Source organism: Petaurus breviceps, unplaced genomic scaffold (genome assembly GCF_028583685.1).
Source record: "Petaurus breviceps papuanus isolate PSGF00001 unplaced genomic scaffold, PetGlider_PUasm1.0 490, whole genome shotgun sequence".
Taxonomy (NCBI): Eukaryota; Metazoa; Chordata; class Mammalia; order Diprotodontia; family Petauridae; genus Petaurus; species Petaurus breviceps.
This window is the reverse complement of record NW_027186352.1, coordinates 18,466,459-18,484,783: the sequence shown is the minus strand read 5'-3', so window position 1 is coordinate 18,484,783 and position 18,325 is coordinate 18,466,459. Positions and strand designations below refer to the sequence as shown.

General features: G+C 34.8%; 2 protein-coding genes across 2 annotated transcripts in view; both read left to right on the top strand.

Annotated features, from left to right (window-relative positions):
- LOC138172037 (protocadherin-15-like) overlaps nt 1-18,325 on the top strand; it is a 2,287,527-nt gene that overhangs the window by 44,042 nt on the left and 2,225,160 nt on the right. The window lies entirely within an intron of this gene.
- Nucleotides 13,054-13,518, top strand: LOC138172039 (large ribosomal subunit protein uL23-like). The gene has a single exon (XM_069101644.1). It carries the CDS (start codon nt 13,054-13,056, stop codon nt 13,516-13,518), a length of 465 nt encoding a protein of 154 aa, XP_068957745.1.

The following is an 18,325-nucleotide window of genomic DNA, read 5'->3' as shown; positions in this document are numbered from 1 at the left end:
TATATATATATATATATATATATATATATATATATATATTGAAGGAAATGTTGAAATGAGATACTCTGGAGAGACTGTCCACAAAAAAATGGCTTCTTTGGATAGTACAAAAGACAAGATGTAAATGCTTCATGGTGTTACTTCTGCATCATGAATCTAGGTCAGAACAATAAGAACTCTGTCCCAGGGAACATAGAATTTAATGCATCTATTCTTTCAGCAGTATGTGAGTCATAAAGCAACTAACACTCTTAATAAATTGGATTTGTTGGAATTATTTGTACTATTATTGTGACTTTAAAAATAAACATTTTACTTGAAGATAATTTACTTCTTTTGTTCCTTTGACTCAATTGTATTACTTGGTATGAGTATAGCAAATGCTAGTTATAGTCTTTCTGCTAGGTCTGGGTATATGCAAATTTTAGATGAATATCCCCTTTTGACCTTTGAATTTACAATAAAATAAGGACATAAATAAATAAAACCCTAAGAAATATAACTGTGATATATAGTATTACATTATAAGTTCATAAGGTTGCCAAAAATTCCTATGTATGTTATAACCACCAAACACAGAGATCATGAAAAGTTTCCTAGAGAAGATAATGTTTGAGTTGGGCTTTAAATTATGGGAAGAAAAAAAAAAACACAGCTAGTGCCACAGTAGAGTGCCAAATCTGAAGTTAGGAGTACTCATATTCCTCAATTCAAATATGTCCTCAGATGCTTACTAGTTGTATGACCTTGGACAAGTCACTTAACCCTGTTTGCCTCAGTTCTTTATTTATAAAATGGGTTGGAGAAGGAAATGGTTAGCCACTCTAGTATTGTTGCCAAGAAAACCCCAAATGGAATTGCAAAGAGTCAGAGATGATTGAAAAAGGACTGAACAACAGAAAAAAAAAACCTAAAGCTAAAGAGAGCAATGAATGATATTCTAGGCACAGAGAGAAGCCTGATTGGGGTTGGGAAATCTGTGTTGCATTCAGTAAAGTCATTTAGTTTGCATAATATTCATTTGGAATTGATGATAATTCATCTGGGCTAAGTTGATGAATTTTCCTTAATTCATACAGGTCTTGGGGTTGAATCATTTTCGTTTATGTCTCAAACAGTACCTGACATAAAGTAGTGATTCTTTCATATGTTTAGATGCTTTCTTACAGTAGCATCAGTTATATCTTTGTCCCAAAATCACAAAGCTCATTGCTATCCTGATCCAACTTACTAGAGAGCCCTTGAGGGTTTCTGTTTGGGGAAACAATGTAAAACAAAATAAAAAAAAGGTCAACTTGTTGCTGATCTGCCTATGAGCCTGGCTCTAAGATGGAGGCTGGTCCTCAGAGACCTGACATATAGTCCATCATTGGGACATATAGTCCATTTACTTTACTTGTAGGGCCTGCTAGAAGTTGACTTTCATGAGCACAGTTTTGAAGACTCAAGGTTACTTTTATGTAGTTATGATATATGCATAAGGCTTACATAGAAGCTAATTTCCCATAAGGGGAAAAAATGGTTCCCTTTGCAAATTAAACTTGTAAGAAAGATTTCCAATGGGGATGTTGCAACAATTTCAGAGGGAAACAAGACAGAATTTTCAGACACCTTCAAAGCATTTATTTACATAGAAACAATTGATGTGATAATTGCATTTTTTTTTTCTTTTTCTTATCTGTTCATTGAAGCAAATGCTCAAAGGGCCTGTGCTAAGCAGCTCTGAGTAAGCCAAGTTCTGGCTTCCTCATAAATTTGCAAAGTAATAAAAGCAAAGCTATTTACAAATATTTTAATATTCAAACTCTCTGCTGACTCAGACCATCCTTCCCGTCAAAATCACCTGAATCAATGAGGCTTTATTATAGAATAAGTATTCACTGAACTCTGGGCCACTAATTGGTCTTTTCAGCTCTACTTGAACTACATTAATAATATTTAAAATGTGTAGAGAACTCTGGTACATTCCCAAGACTTTTTTTTCTCTCAGTTATCTAAAAAGATCTTTTTTGAGACAAAAGATTATAGGTGTGGTGTTAGTTTACTTATGGGACCTTTTCATCAATATGTAAAAGATCTTTCTTGAATTTTTAGTTTCCTAAGATTATTATTTGTATATGGGGAGATTGAGAAGCAGCCTGGAATGTTGTTTCCTTATTGTCCTTTGTTCTGGGAAAGGACCAAAATGGCATCACTATGTTGGAGTCAATTTACAATGTGTAAGTCTGTGGCTGATTAGACAATAGGAATGCCAAAGCGTCAGACATGAACAGTCCATATGAACATTTGGAGTGGAGATGTCTCTAAATTTGTACATTTCACATTTCTTTTGAGCTATTGCAATTCTGCTTTGATTATAGATTGCAGCACCTTCTTTGATACATCTCTCCATGCTCCATAGTACTGATAGAAAACTGACTTTGGAGAATGGAAAACTTATCTCTGACACTAAGTAAGATCCTTAGCAAATTATTTAACAGTTCAGTGTGCATCCACAATGCCCTAACACTCTAAATTTCAAAGCAATTTACATCTTGATGACATTATATGGGGATATTCAATTTATCCCTCTTCCCCCTCCCAACACAATTGCCAAAGACTATAAAAGGTAGGTATCTCCAACTTGCTTTCTCTCCCCTTCAGAAGTCCTTCCTATTTGCCTTCATGATAAAGTACAACTCCCCAGTTAGGCTCTTAAAGCCCTTGTTTGTCTAAGTCCAGCATCTCTTAACTTCTATGCTTTCCAGAGAAATAAGCTTTTATCCTATTTCTCATACTCAACATTCCATCTCCCATCTCCATGTTTAGCAACTGGAGTCCCCAATGTATGAAATGGATTTCCTCTTTATCTCTAACTCTTGGACTCCCTGAGTGACTTTAAAACTGTTCTCAGGTGCCACTTTTAGAAGAGGTATTTATTGATTCTATAGTTATTAATGCATTCTTCCCCATCTCGAATTATTTTCCCTTTACCAGATATAAAGACATTCATATAGCATGAACTCATCAGTTTATTACCAGCTAGGAAAATGTCAATTCTTTGAGTGGAGGACCTTTTTCCTCCCATTTTTCCTTTTGCATACCCCAACCCATCAACCTGATACATAGTAGGTACTTACTAATTTTCTAATTACTTGAATAGACTTGAATAAAGGCAATATGATAGAGTGGGAAGAGTATTGAATTGGGAGAGAATTGGCCTCAACTTGAATCCTAGAAGTGAGAGGTAAATTATATCCCCTATTTTTCCAGCAATACATCTGTTGGTCATTCAACAAACATTTTATTAAAAACTTAATATGTACCAGACACTGTACTAAATGTGGGGTACACAAAGACAGAAAATAACAATATTTACCTTCAAAAATCACACACATTTTACTGGAATGGATAAAACTACATAATTGTGTTCATGGGAATTATGTGAATTGCAGATAAAAGGTAGTCTCACTAGCATCTGGAAAGACAGGCAGAAGTATAGCCCAAAAGCCAATTAGAAGTGTGTAGGACCTGAGTTAACTCTTAAAGGAAGGTAGAATAACTAAGTGTTGTTTTCTCAGTTGAGGAAATGTAATTGCAAGCAAAGAACTACTTAGTGCCTTGTTTCAGCTATTTAATTATTTAGCACCTTGTTTCAGTTAAAGTTTCTTTGGAGTCTTGTCCTGATTCTACCAAGTCTTGTAGAGAAACAAAACCTGTGAACCTCACAGTGGGAGGAACTTGCTGATGCAACAGGAAGGGGAGGAACAGGTAGCCCAAGTTGGGAGAGAGCAGAACTGAGAAGAGGAATAGTTGTGGAGGCCAAACACTGTTTGTCTGTTCTGTCTGTGTTAATTTTTGTTTGTGATACTTTGCATAGAAGTTCTGGAACCTTACTGGAAGCCCTGAAAGAGGATTTTCTTGTTTTCTGTTTACAGAAGTATGGGAAGAAGGTTTCAGAGATCCTGGGACCATACTGATGATGTATGTTGAGTTCTCAGTCCTTGTTGGTGGGACTGTGTTAATTTCACAGGCAGATAGTGAATTGATGATGGTGCTGGCAATGTGAATGATTGTTATTATGGCTATGTTAAGCTTTGTCTTCCCAGAAATCAAAACTTTGAAGGACTTCAAGTTGACCGGACACTGTGAGCTTCAATATAGAACAGGAATTGGATGAAGAAATGGATGAACAACTGAATGAGGAGCTGTATGAGGAGCTGGACTAGAGGCTGAGAGCTGCCTACTTGTGAATACAGGTGATGATTGGTTAGATTTAGGCAAGAGCTGGACACATGGAAGAGGAACCATGGAATTTGGGAGCCAGCTTAGAGTCAAGATGAAAAGACCTCTCCATGGGTACTTAATGTTGACTGAGAAGATCATGATTTATTGAAGCTTAAGGGTGTGAGAACTTTTTTCTCTGTACCTTGTACCTCTTAAGCATGATTGAGTTAAGGATGATTGGAAACTAATCTCCAATAACGAATAAAGAAGACTTTTTGACTGAAAGATTAAGACAATGTGACCTAGGGGTGGAGAACTTTGACCTTTGTACCAAAGGAGGGTTGTTCCTTAAGGATAATTGAGTTAAGGACTTACTGAATGATATATTTTGTTTAAAAGTGTCCACTTTGGTGAAAACTATGTGGTCACTCTAGTGATAAGTTTTTATGTTAGAACATTGTGAATACTGTATTTTTGTTTCTGTGAATGTTTTTCTTTACTTTCACTGCTGAATAAATAAAGAGTTCACTATACTGTGTGATCAGAACCTTAAAGCTGTACACAGCAGCAGTCCTCTGGAAAGCTTCTCATGATTGACTTTACAGGAGAAAATGCTAAGCATAGGGATAAGTGTGGGGAATAAATTAGCCTTTACAAAAGCACAGAGATGGGAATTGGAAAAAATTCTCAGAAATAATTCATTATTGTGGACTATAAGGTGAAAGAAAAGGTTTCCATACAAGTTTGAGTCAGTTGCTCAGGGTCACACTGATAATGGCTTTGGAAGGATTTGAATTTAGGTCTTTTTGTTCCAAAGTCTACCTCTCTATCCACTATGTCACCAACATGTTTCAATATTATTTCATTGATAATTACTTTTATAAATAATTAATTGATTTGTATACAGTATTTTGTGAAGACTTTTCTCTTCTTTATGAATTTATTTCTTTTTTTGGTGACAAATTGTTATTAGTCATCCACATTGTTGGTAAATGACAGGCTCATTTCCAAAAAAATATTTTCTTCAAATACTACTGGTCTAGGAGATACAGTTTTCTTCTTATCTCCCATAGTAACTCATTAGCATCAACACACTTTCATTCTGTTAAATTTATTTCTTTTGATAAAATAATAATTATGAAACATATAATTTTAAACATTCTAACTGCACTGATTCCTAGATTTTCTTTTGACCATGATGCAAGCAGTTAGCAAAGATAATTTTGATTCACCAATGCTTTTTATGTATTTTCAAAAGTTATATCCTATTCTAAAGTAAAAATAAACAGAAGATTATATTTTAAACCAAAGTATAATATAGATAAAGGATGGGAATATGAAACAGCTATTACCATTTCTTAAAATTCAACACCTTGTTGTCTATCCAGAAATCAATCCTCCCTAGAACATTTCAAACATTTTTTTGGTTTATGTAATACCACATTTTGTTTTATCTGCATGGGTGATAAGTGAAAATTATTTCCCCAAAGAAATAAATGTGTATTGCTTTTTGTCATAAATGTATACTTAAAAAGAGTATAGAAATATAGAATATATCAGAATTACTTTTGGCTAAGACTGAAAATGACAAAATTTAGTTTGTGTATCTATACACACATAAATATGCATGTGTGCATATATACATATATGCACACACATATGCATACATGGGCATATGTGAGAGTGGATAGATGTGTGTATACATCAAGCAAAATTATATATATGCCTGTGTTTGTTCTTACATTCATGCATATAGATATACATATAATCTCTCTCTCTTTGTCTTTGTATCCCAATCAAAACTGGGGACCATGGCTAGATAGCAGTTCTACTGAAAAGCTTATGGTTGCAGTGGTGGACTTAAGTTATAAGAGTACAGATTTCCTGTGCAACAGTAGTATTTTATGTCATATAAGAAATCTAATGTCATCTTAGACTTCAATTGAAGGAATGACATACTAAGCACTTGCTGTCTACCTTGGATAGATCAAACATGGTGTACTGTATTTAGTGATGTTTGGCATAGTTTAAGGAGGACATTGATAAGCTACAGAGCATTCAGAGGAGGGCAACAATGATGGAGAAGGTAATTTCAAATGACAATTGTTTGAAAGGAATGGGCAATTTTGACAGAGAGAAAATAAAGCCTTCAGCAAGAGCACGGTGCATGGCACATCTCTTGAAATAGGTGAAGGGTTTTCACATGGAGTATGAATTACACTTATTTTATTGTTGCTTTTCTTGGCCTTAGAGCACAGAACTAGGAACAGGGGGTTGAGGATGCAGCAGGGAATATTTATATTTGATTCCACGAATTAAACAGCACAAAATTTACTAATTTCCCAAATTGGAATATGCTGCTCTGGTGGTAGAGGTTTCCATTGACTGGAGGACCATAAACAGAGACTGGATGACCACTTGGGTATATTCTTGAGAGGATACCTTACCTGAGGTGATCACCATCTGCCCCATGGACAATTTCAATAACTTCCTAGTTGGCCTTTTTGCATTAAATCTATCCTTTATGTAGTCCATTCTTTCCCTGCCAAAATTGGTCTTCCTAACATGTAATTGTGGCCATGTCATTGGTCTATTCCCATAGTCTTATTAAATATAGAATAATTCAAAAATTCCCTTATTTCTATCTTCATGCTTTATATAGTTGTATTCCTACCCATTTACCAAATCTTTTTGCAAAATACAACCTAGAAAAACTGGCTTCTTACTGTCCATTGTAAATGAAATTCTGTACCCTTTTCACTTTGCTTTCTTTAGACTGTCCCCCAAGACTGGAATATGCTGCTTCATTTTGTTTACCTTTAAAGATCTTTAGATTTTCTTCAAGACTTAGCTTATGTGTAATCTTCTATTTTAAAAATCTCCTGATAATACCTTTCTTTTTACCACCTAATAGTGCCTCCAATCAAAAAACAAAAACAGATCAAAAAACCTTTATTTATTTAGTGGATGGAACATGTATTTATCCAGAGAAAAATATACAGTATTATTCAATATAATGTAAATTTCTTGAAGAAAGGAACTGGACCCTTTTTTCTGTTACCACAAAATAGCACAATATCTGCTCCCTGTGAGTCAATTAAGAAACTTGTATTGCATAAGTCTATTATTTTGGGATGATCTTAAAAGAAAAATGGAAGGATAAGAAAGAGGGATATACTAGGAGAAGGGGAAAAGAGAGAGGAAGAGTGAGGAAAATTGTCACATAAAAGAGTTTCTCAAGGAAGAACTTTTACAATGAAGAAGGAAATGTGTGGAAGAAAGAAGGCAATGATTGACTCTCATTTTCATCTGAAAATATTCCCTTCAAAAAGGGAAGGATATATGTGTGCCACACACATATGTATGTGTCCATGTATGTACATGCATGTACAGATGTATGTGTACACACACAGAGTTGGACATAGGAATTCATCTTACCCAACAGGAAAGACAGAGTGGAAGAGGCAATATAAATGGGAGAAGTGTGATAAGAGGGAGGGCATATAAAGAGAGGCAGTAATCAGAAGCAAAATAGACATTTTAGATGGTATAAGGTAAAAAAAAAAGGAGAAAGATAAATAAAAAAGAGTAGGATGGAAGGAAATAAACACTTATCCTGATAACTGTAACTATAAATCAGATGAACTCTCCACTAAAAGGGAAGCAGATAGAATAATTTATTTCCAGGCAGAACTCAACAATATATTGTTTACAAGAAATAGAAACACACACACAAAATATTCGGCTCAAGAAGAATCTATTAAAGGAAGAAAAAATGCAAGGGTAGCAATCATAACCTCAGACAAATGAAAAAGAGAAATAGACCTAATTAAAAGAGATAAACAGTGAAACTACTAAGAAACTAGATAAAAAACAAATATCAATGTTAATCATAAATGCATCAGAGAGCATTGCATCAAAATTCTTAAAGGCAATAGTTAAATCAACTATAATTAGAATTATAATGTAAAACTATACTACTGTGAGACTTCAATTAATCACTCAGAACTAAATAAGTCTAACAAAAATAAATTTAAAAAAAGCAATTAATAGATTTTTTTTAAAGTTAGATATGATAGACCTCCAGAGAAAACTGAAGGTAATAGAAAGGAGTACACAATTTTCTGAGCTGCATATGGCACCTCCAAAAAACTTTACCCTCTATTAAGATAGAAAAATGTTACAAATAAATGTAAAAAATGCCCCAGAAATATTAAACACATCATTTTTGCACGATAATTCAGTAAACTTATATTCAATAAATGGTCTTGGACTTATAGATTAAAAATAATTTGAAACTAATCCTAAAGGATTAGTGGAATAGAAATCATGGAAATAATAATTTCATTAAAGATAAATACTACAGTGAGACAACATAACAGAACTTGAGACATGTAGCCAAAGTAGTTCTTGGAGGGAAATTACTATCTGTAAAAGAAAAAAGGCTAGGAAAAGAAAAAAAATGAAAATGCTTAATTAAACAGCAAAAAGGAAATTCTAAAATCAAAGTATTAATTTAAAAAGTAAAAATTAATAAAAAATGAACTCATAAATACAACTGGAAAAACTTTTATGAAATGAAAACAACAAAATATAAAAACCATTGATTGAAGAAAACCAAATTACCAGCATCACAAAATGAAAGTGGTGATGGCATAACAAATGTAGATAAAATTAAAATAATTTTTAGGATCTGCTTTATCCAAACATATATAAACAATATTGACAATTTAAGTGAAATTGACAAATATTTGCAAAAATATAAATTGTCCAGATTAACAGAAGAGGAAAATATAATACTTGAATAATTTTATCTTAGAAAAGGAAAATGAACAAGTCATAAGTGAGCTCCCTAAGGAAAAAAATAATCAATATTAGATTTACAAGTGAATGCTATGAAACATATAGAAAATAATTATTTCTAATATAATACAAAATATTTGAAAAAAACAAATTTCTTTTATTATACAGATATGAGTTTGATACCTAATCCAGAGGGGGGGAAAAAAACAAGAGACCATTTTTAATGAATATTGATAAAAAATTTAAATATAAGCAAGGACATTATAGCAATGTATCACATATATACACTGTGATCAGGTGGGATTTATACCAGGAATATGGGGATAGTTCAATATTGGGAAAGGTGTTAGTATAATTGGCCATATTTACAACAACAGTAAAAAAAAAAATAAACCCAACATAATTATATCAATAGATGAAGAAAAAGCTTTTAATAACACCAATGTCTATTAAAACACTAGAAAGCCTAGTGTTTTAAAATTACATTTTATTGAAATGATAAGCAGTATATATCTAGAAACACGAAGAAACATTATCTATAATGGGCATAAATTAGAAACCTTTCCAGTGAGATTAGGACTGAAAGAAGAATGTCCATTATCACTATTATTATTCAGTATTTCTTTAGAAATGCTAATTATATGTGGTATATGAATGTAATGGAATACTATTGTTCTGTAAGAAATGGTGAGCAGGCAGACTTCAGAAAAACCTGGGAGGGCAGAATCAAGATGGTGGAGTAGAAGCAGGACCTCCACACATCTCTGGCTTCCATCATCCCCAGTCCATGTAAAAGGGAACTCTGAACAAACTTTGGAGCTGCAGAACCCACAAAATGACACAGATAAGCTAACCTCCCTCTGAGGACAGCTCAGCAAGCTGGCAGGAATCAGCCAGCTCAGGGCTCTGGAAGCCGAGCCCAGCCAGTCAGGAGCCAAGGTTTTAGCCCCAGGGCGGGCCTGACCAGATGCTGCAGAGGGCCTCCAGATCACCAGTAGCTGTGGCCATTTCCAGATTTATTGACACATAGATGCAAAGGACAAAGTGAGAGGTCAGTGCAGTGTGGATTTTGGGACCCATACTTTGGAGAGCTTTGGCTTCTGCCCCCAGGGTAAGAAGCCACTGAGGAGCCCCAGCTGTTCAGCCAGCAATAAGTTGCAGCTGCAGCTCCAGGCCTGCAGACTGTAGGGGGACCAAGTAACCAGTCTGAGGGGTAATTGTTCTTGCTTTAACCTGCTTGGATCTGGATTGCAGTCTAGGGTGGAGGTCCTGGACATGTGACCAGCTTGCCAGAGTGTGTGGAGTCCTAAGAGAGGACACCCACCTAATACCTCTGGCAGCTGAGAAAACCGCAGCATTTGGGAAGAAAGTTACCCTGTCCGGTGGCAGAGTCCTACTGTGGCAAAAAGCCCAGGGGTCAAGTGACTGAGGGGTGACATGACCAGGCAAAGGAAGCAAAGTAAACAGAAGAATCCAATATTATACTCCTATTTTGGGGACAAAAAGGAGCAAAGTGTGGAACAGGAGGAAGACAGTGAAGTCAGAACTCCTGCACCAAAAGCTTCAAAGGGAAATATGAGCTGGTTACAGGCCATAGAGGACCTTAAGAAGCAGATAAGAGAAGTGGAGGAAAAATTGGGAAGAGAAATGAGAACAATACAAGAAAATTACAAAATGAGAGTCAACAGCCTGACTGAGGAAAATCACACCTTAAAAATCAGACTAACTCAATTGGCAAAAGAGGCTCAAAAAGGCAATGAGGAGAGGAATGCCTTAAAAAGCTGAATTTGCCAGATGGGAAAAGAATGTCAAAAGCTCAATGAGGAGAATCATTCCCTCAGATTTAGAATGGAGCAAAGGGAAGCAAGTGACTTTATGAGAAATCAAGATGATGTTAAATAGATCTAAACAAATGAAAGAAGAGAAGGTAATGTGAAATATCTCATGGGGAAAAAAAACAAAAACACTGATCTGGAAAATAAATCCAGGAGAGATAATTTAAAAATTACTGGACTACCTGAAAGCCATGATCAAATAAAGAACCTAGAACTCATCCTCCAAGAAATTCTCACGGAAAATTGCCCTGATGTTTTAGAACCAGAAGGCAAAATAGAGGTTGAAAGAATCCACTGATCACCTCCTGAAAAAGATCCCAAAATGAAATCTCCTAGGAATATTGTAGCCACATTCTGGATTTCCCAGATCAAGGAGAGATTATTACAAGCATCCAGGAAGAAACAATTTGAATTTTGTGGAAACACAATCAAGATAACACAGGATCTGGCAGCTTCTACACTGAGGGAACTGAGGGCCTGGAATATGATATTCCAGAGGGCAGAGGAGATGGGATTAAAACCAAGAATCACCTACCCAGCAAAACTGAGTATCATGTTTCAGGGGAAAATATGGTCATTCAGTGGAATAGAGGAATTTCAAGCATTCTTAATGAAAAAAAAACAGATTTGAGTAGAAAATTCAACATTTAGATACAAGAAGCAAGAGAAGGTTGAAAAGGTAAACGGAAAATAAATCATAAGCCACTTATCAAAGTTGAACTATTAACATTCCTTCATGGAAAAATGATAATTGTAACTGATGAAACTTTTCTCAGTATGAAAATAATTGAAGGGAATGTATATGTATATATATGCATACATATATATGTGTACATACATATAAATATGTATATCAGTGGGTATATGGGCATATGCATACATATATCAATGTGTGTATATATGTTTAAAGGTATACATAGATAGAGGGCACAGGATCAATTTAATAGGAAGGGATGATACTTAAAAAGTGAAATTAAAAGGTGAGAGAGGAATAGAAAAAGAGGAGATGGATAGAGAGAGAATGGGATAAACTATCTCATATAGAAGAAGCGAGGAAAAATGGTTATAATGGAGGGGAAGAATAGGAAGGCAAATTTAAATGTGTCAACCTTATTCTCATTGAATTTGGCTCAGGGAGGGAATGACATACACACTAAATAGGGTATGTCCTCCTACAGGAGTGTAGGGGGGAAGAGGATGAGAGGAGTGATGATGGAAGGGATGGCAAACTGGGGGAGAGGAAAATTGGAAGCACTCACTTTTGAAAAGGGATGGGTTCAAAGTAAAGAATAGAACAAGTGTGTAGTGGGGGAGGAGGAAGAGAAATATAGTCATTCTTTTACAATATATCTACTATGTTAATGTATTGCATTAGTTGCACATGTACAACCTGAACTGCTTATCTTCCCAGTAAGGGTGGTTGTCAAGGGAGGAAGAGAATGAATTTGGAATTCAAAGTTTTAAAATCAAATGTTCAATATTTTATATATATATATATATATATATAATGTTATTAATACTATTTTACATGTAATTGGGAAATAAGTTATCCAGGCACTGGAGCATAGAGATCCACCATGCCCTACTGGAAAATCTAAGGCGGTATGGGAGAAGATATGGGAGAGAGCAGATTAGAGGAGGGGATATCTCGTGGGATTGCTGTTTTGGAGTGCTGAGTTAGGGAAAAACAGGGAGAAAATTTGTAACTCAAAATCTGGCAGAAATGAATGATGTAAATCAGAAGTTGAAGCATTTGATAACTGATGATGCATGCAGTGAGTAGAACAAGAACACTGCACATAGTAAGAGCAACACTGTGCAAGGATCAGTTTTGATAGACTCAGCTCTTCTCAGCACTGCAAGGATCTAAGACAACTCCAAAAGACTCATGATGGAAAATGCCATCCACACCCAGAGAAAGAACTATGCAGTCTGAATGCAGATCAAAGCATACTATTATTTTCTCTTAGTTTTTGTTTTCTTTCTTATGGCTTTTGCTCTGATTCTTCTTTCACAACATGACTAATGTGGAAATACATTTCATGTGAGCAAACATATATAGCCTATATCAGATAGTGTGCCATCCTGGGGAGCCTGGGAAGAAAGAGAAGGGAAACATTTAGAACTCAAGATGTTGAAAACTAAAAAGAAATAATTAAAAAGAAATCCTAACTGTATCAATAACAAGAAAAAGAGCCTTTCCCCCGACATGGCGTCGAAGGCGAAGAAGGAAGCTGTTGTCCCCCCCAAGACCGAAGCCAGGTCCAGGGCCTTGAAGGCCAAGAAGGCAGTGCTGAAGGGTGTCCATAGCCACAAAAAGAAGATCCAAACATCCCCCACCTTCCGGCAACCCAAGACACTGAGACTTCAAAGGCAGGCCAAATACCCTCAGAAGAGTGCCCCTCACAGAAACAAGCTTGATCACTATGCCATCATTAAGTTTCTCTTGACCACCAAGTCTGCTATGAAGAAGATTGAGGACAACACCCTAGTCTTCTCTGTGAACGTCAAGGCCAAAAAGCATCAGATCAAGCAGGCTGTAAAGAAGCTGTATGACATCGATGTGGCCAAGATCAACACACTGATCTGGCCCAATGGAGACAAGAAGGTCTATGTCCGTCTTGCTCCAGACTATGATGCTTTAGATGTTGCCAACAAAATTGGAATCATGTAACTTGGCTGTGTCCCCATTCCACCTACAATAAAAATAAAGTTTTCCAGAATAAAAAAAAATAACAAGAAAAAGAAAATGAAGCAATGATAATACACAATGAGGAAACATAACTATCACTCTTTGCAGATAATATGATGGTACAGAGTGTCTTAGAGAATCTGCTAAAATCCTAGTCAAAACAATTTAAAACTTTAGCAAATTTGTGGGATAGAAAATAAATCCATATAAAATAGCAGCATTTCTATATATTACCAACAAAACCCAGGAGGAAGAAATAGAAAGATAAATTTCACTTAAAATAACTAGAGATGATATAAAATACTTGGGAATTTGTCTACTAGACATTCCCAGGAACTATGAGAACAATAAATAAAAGTTGCTAAACAAATAAATATCTAAACAATTGGAGAGATCATAATTTTTCGTGTTAGGTAAGCCAAAGTAATAAAAATCACAATACTGCCTAAATTAATTTATTCAGTGCCAAACCAGTCAAAATACTAAATAATTATTTTAAATAGCTTGAAAAAATAGCAAAATTTATTTGGAAGAACAAAAGGTCAAGTATATCAAGAAAATCAATGGAAAAAAAAATTGAAGGCAGTCTAGCAGTGTTGTTTAGTCATTTTCCCATTATTTCCAATTTTTCCTGACTCCTTTTGGGGTTTTCTTGGCAAAGACATTGGTGATTTGCTATTTTCTTCTGCAACTCATATTACAGATGAGGAAACTGAGGCAAATATGGTTAAGTAAATTATCCAGAATCACACAGCTGATATATGAGGTCTGAAGTATATTCTAGTCTTCTGGACTCCAGTCCCAGAACTTCATCCACTGTGCCACGTAGCTGTAGAATACAAGCTGTACAGCAAGGAAGTAAGGGAAACAAAAAACAAACCAACCAAAACCACCAATTTGGGACTGGATCAGAAATAGAGTGGTTTATCAATGAAATATACAGAACCGAATGACCAAGTAAGTAACCTAGTGTTTGATAAACACAAAAGTCCCAGCTACTGGGGTAAGAATTGACTGTTTGACAAAAATTGGGAAAACTAAAAATCAGCCTGGCAAAAACCAGTTATATTTCAATGTCTCATACTATATAGCAAGATAAGCTCAATGTGATTTAAGCAGAAAGGATGATATAAGCAAAGTAAGGGAACAGAGAATTTTACTCGTAAGATTTATAGATAAGGGAAGAGTTTACTGCTAAAAAATAAATAGATATGACCATGGAAGGTGAAATTTTGATCATATTAAATTATTATTTTTTGATAAACAAAGCCAATATAGTCAAAACAAGAAGGAAAATAGCAAAACTGAGGAAAATAATTTCAACATATTTCTTTGATAAAAGTCATGTTTGCCAGATACATTGGGAAGTGAGGCAAATGTATCACAATAAGAACCATTCCCTAATTGATATGCTGTCCAAGGATATGAACAGGCAGCTTTCAGGGAAAATCAAAGCTATCAGTAGTCAAATCAATCAATATCTAAATTACTACTAATGAGAGAAAATAAATTGAAACAACCTTAAGGTACCATATTATACTTCTCATGTGGGCTAACATGAAAAATGAAATTAACAGATGCTGAACAGTATATGGAACAATCAGTTCACTGATGCATTGCTGGGGTCACAGAACAATTTGTAACTATGCCCAAAGGACTATAAAACTGCATGCCCTTTTTCTCAGCAATACTACTCCAAAGGTTGTCCCCCGAATAAATAGAATAAAAAGGGAAACAAAGACCTACATGATAATCTATGTCTACATATTTATCAACATATCTATATCTATATGTCCATCTATCCATCTATCTATCTAACTATCTATCTAAGCTCTTTTTGTGGTGGAAAGAAATGGAAATTGAGGAGATTCCCATCAATTGATTCATGGTTGAACAAGTTGTGATGGAATACTATTGTTCTATAGTAAATGACAAAGTGAATGGTGTCAGAAAATCCTGGGAAAACTTACATGAAATTATGCCAACTGATGTGAGAAGAACCAAGAGAACACTACACAATAACAGCCATATCTTAAAAGATAATCAAATGTGAATGACTCGGCTACTCTGGATAATGCAATAAGCCACGATGGTCTCAAAGAACTCATGATGAAAAAAGCTGTCCACATTTAAAGAGACAATTGATGAACTCTGAGTGTAGATTGAAGCATTTTTCCACTTTCTTTTAAAAACAAAGATAAAGGGGTAGCTAGGGGGTACAGTGAATAGAGCACTGACCCTGGAGTCAGAAGGACCTGAGTTTAAATCCAGCCTCAGACACTTAACACAAATGTAGCCATGTGACCTTGGGCAAGTCACTTAATCCCAATTCTTCTACCTTCCCCTCCAAAAAGTAAAAGAAAAAAAACAATAAAAATTGAAACAAATTTTTGTTGATTGATAATTTCTACACCTGAGATTCTGTAACTTTCTTTTAATTTCATATAAAGGATTTTGCACTGGAACAAAAAATGGCCTTTAAAGCTAATAAAATATTGCACATCATAAAAGAACCATTTTTTTTTTTTGTAGCACTCATTGGAAAGGAAATCACCAATGTTTTAAATACAGCAAACCATTAGCAAAAAGAAGAATTAAAACACTACAGGGAAAATATGTATAATTCCTATCTCACATAAAGAAAGGAAATAATCAAATGAATTTATGATTTCATTCATGTGATGATACTAAAATTGTAGCCATCACGCATCTGTCTATCATCCATGTACTCATAAGTTTGCCATAGGAGTCAGAGCAATGTGTGAGGAAACTTCCTCTTGATATTTTGATAATAACAAGGGAGCTTGCTCTACTAATGGTAATCCCATTTTGATTTAACTGACATGTCTATTCCAATAAATTCATCTAGTTGAAAATTCTAATCACGTGAGGTTTGGCCTAAACTTCCATGTACATGAAAAAACAAAGAAAACAAAACAGTTAATGAGGAAGTCACAGACAATTGCCAACCAAAATGGGTAGTCATACATGGATACGATATGGAGTATTGGATAAGAGAAAATAACTTTGATAAATTAGAAATTGGAATATTATTACTCTCATAATCATTGAATTTTACTCTCATAATCTTCCATGTATTAGTCAAGTTAAAAGTCTTAGTAATTAGGATGAACTAATTTTTATTTTCCTGCAATACTTATGAGTTTATTTTACAACTTTGAAAATGAAGTTGAAAACTTGGTTTCCTCTATCCTATTAAAAAAATATGATACAACATTTTTTTGTAAACATGATCAGAAATCATTACTTTTTGTTGTCCGATTGTTTCAGTTATGTCAAAATCTTCATGGCCTCATTTGGTGCTTCTAGATTGATTTCCCATTCCCATCTCTTGCTAATTTACAGATGAGGAAGGTGAAGCAAAAAGTGTTGTGATTTACTGGGGTCAGAAAGCAAACATGTGTCTGAGGCCAATATTGAACTTAGGTCTTCCTGACTCCAAGTGCAGCATTCTAACTATTACTCATTTTTCTTTTCTAAATGAACTTGAAAAAAAAGTAAAGCCTCATGAAAAATATTGGACTAAAATGTGAGAGTAAGCCAATTCATGTTGTGAACATAAAACTAAGTTACACATGAGCTAATAGAAATTCAACATGTGCCAATATGGAAAGGAGTTTAATGTTAAAATAAAAATGAAAATGTCAGTGAAGAGACTCTTCATGAATGACTTTTAACCAAAGGCAAATTCCAAATCTTTTGGAATGTGACATGTAATAAGGGGATTAATGGGAAAAAAATGAAATTATGTGTCATCACTTAATAATTCATTATGAGCTAGGATATCATTTCGTTATTATCTGATGGTTTTAATTATTAGGATTTCCCTCTTCAATTAAATAGCTGAGTAAGAGGCTGTTTATTATAGCTGAATGAACCTTGGATTGGATTTGAGGGAGACCTGAGTTCAAATATTTCCTTGTGATCTTGTGTAAATCATTCAACTTCTGGTCTTTAGGTCTTTTTTATGTAAAATTGGGAGAATAATATCATCTGTAGGACTTCCACACAGGGTTTTTGGGAAAAAATGATGGAATGAATGTCTACTACTCTTACAAAATATGACTGGAAGTTTCTTAGGACTTGTAATTTTCTTAGTGTGGAGAACTGTCAGGAAGTCATCACCTTGACCAATTCCAATGCAAATTGCAACCTTTATAAGATTTAGTAGCTAAATCTTGGCTTTGAGGTTTTATTTGAGATATATAGAGGTTAACATTTCCTCACAAGATAACACAGGTAATGACAGAAATGGCTTTAAATGTGGGTCTCATGTGCTCCAAGCCCATCACTGTCTACTATAGTATGTTACCTTTTATGGAATGTTCCATACAATTGCCAACTATCCCTATCCCAAAATCTCTGCTAAATCTAGAATTAAAACAGTATTCTTTCACTTACCAATCGTCCCAATGGGGAATTATGTAAATGCTAACAAACATTTTATTATGTTGACTTAGCCCCAAATTTATTTAGTAGTCCTTAAAAGATGGGGCATTTTAAGAATGGCTTGGGGGACTTGTAAAGAGGGAGCCCAGGACTGGACTTCTCCCAATTGAGGCCTAGGATATGTTTGAGGATATTCTCCCAATTGAGGCCTAGGATATGTCTCCTGGATGTGTTCTCTAGGTCAGTTATTTTTCAAGTGAGATATTTTACACTTTCTTCCAATTTTTCAATCTTCATGTTTTGTTTGATTGACACTTGGTGCCATAAAGTCCTGTAATGCGAATGTAAATTTTAAAGATCTTCCCTGCCCCTAGGCTAA

Coding starts and splice junctions, on each gene's coding strand:
- LOC138172039 (XM_069101644.1), top strand. CDS start 13,054: ATGGCGTCGAAGGCGAAGAAGGAAGCTGTTGTCCCCCCCAAGACCGAA.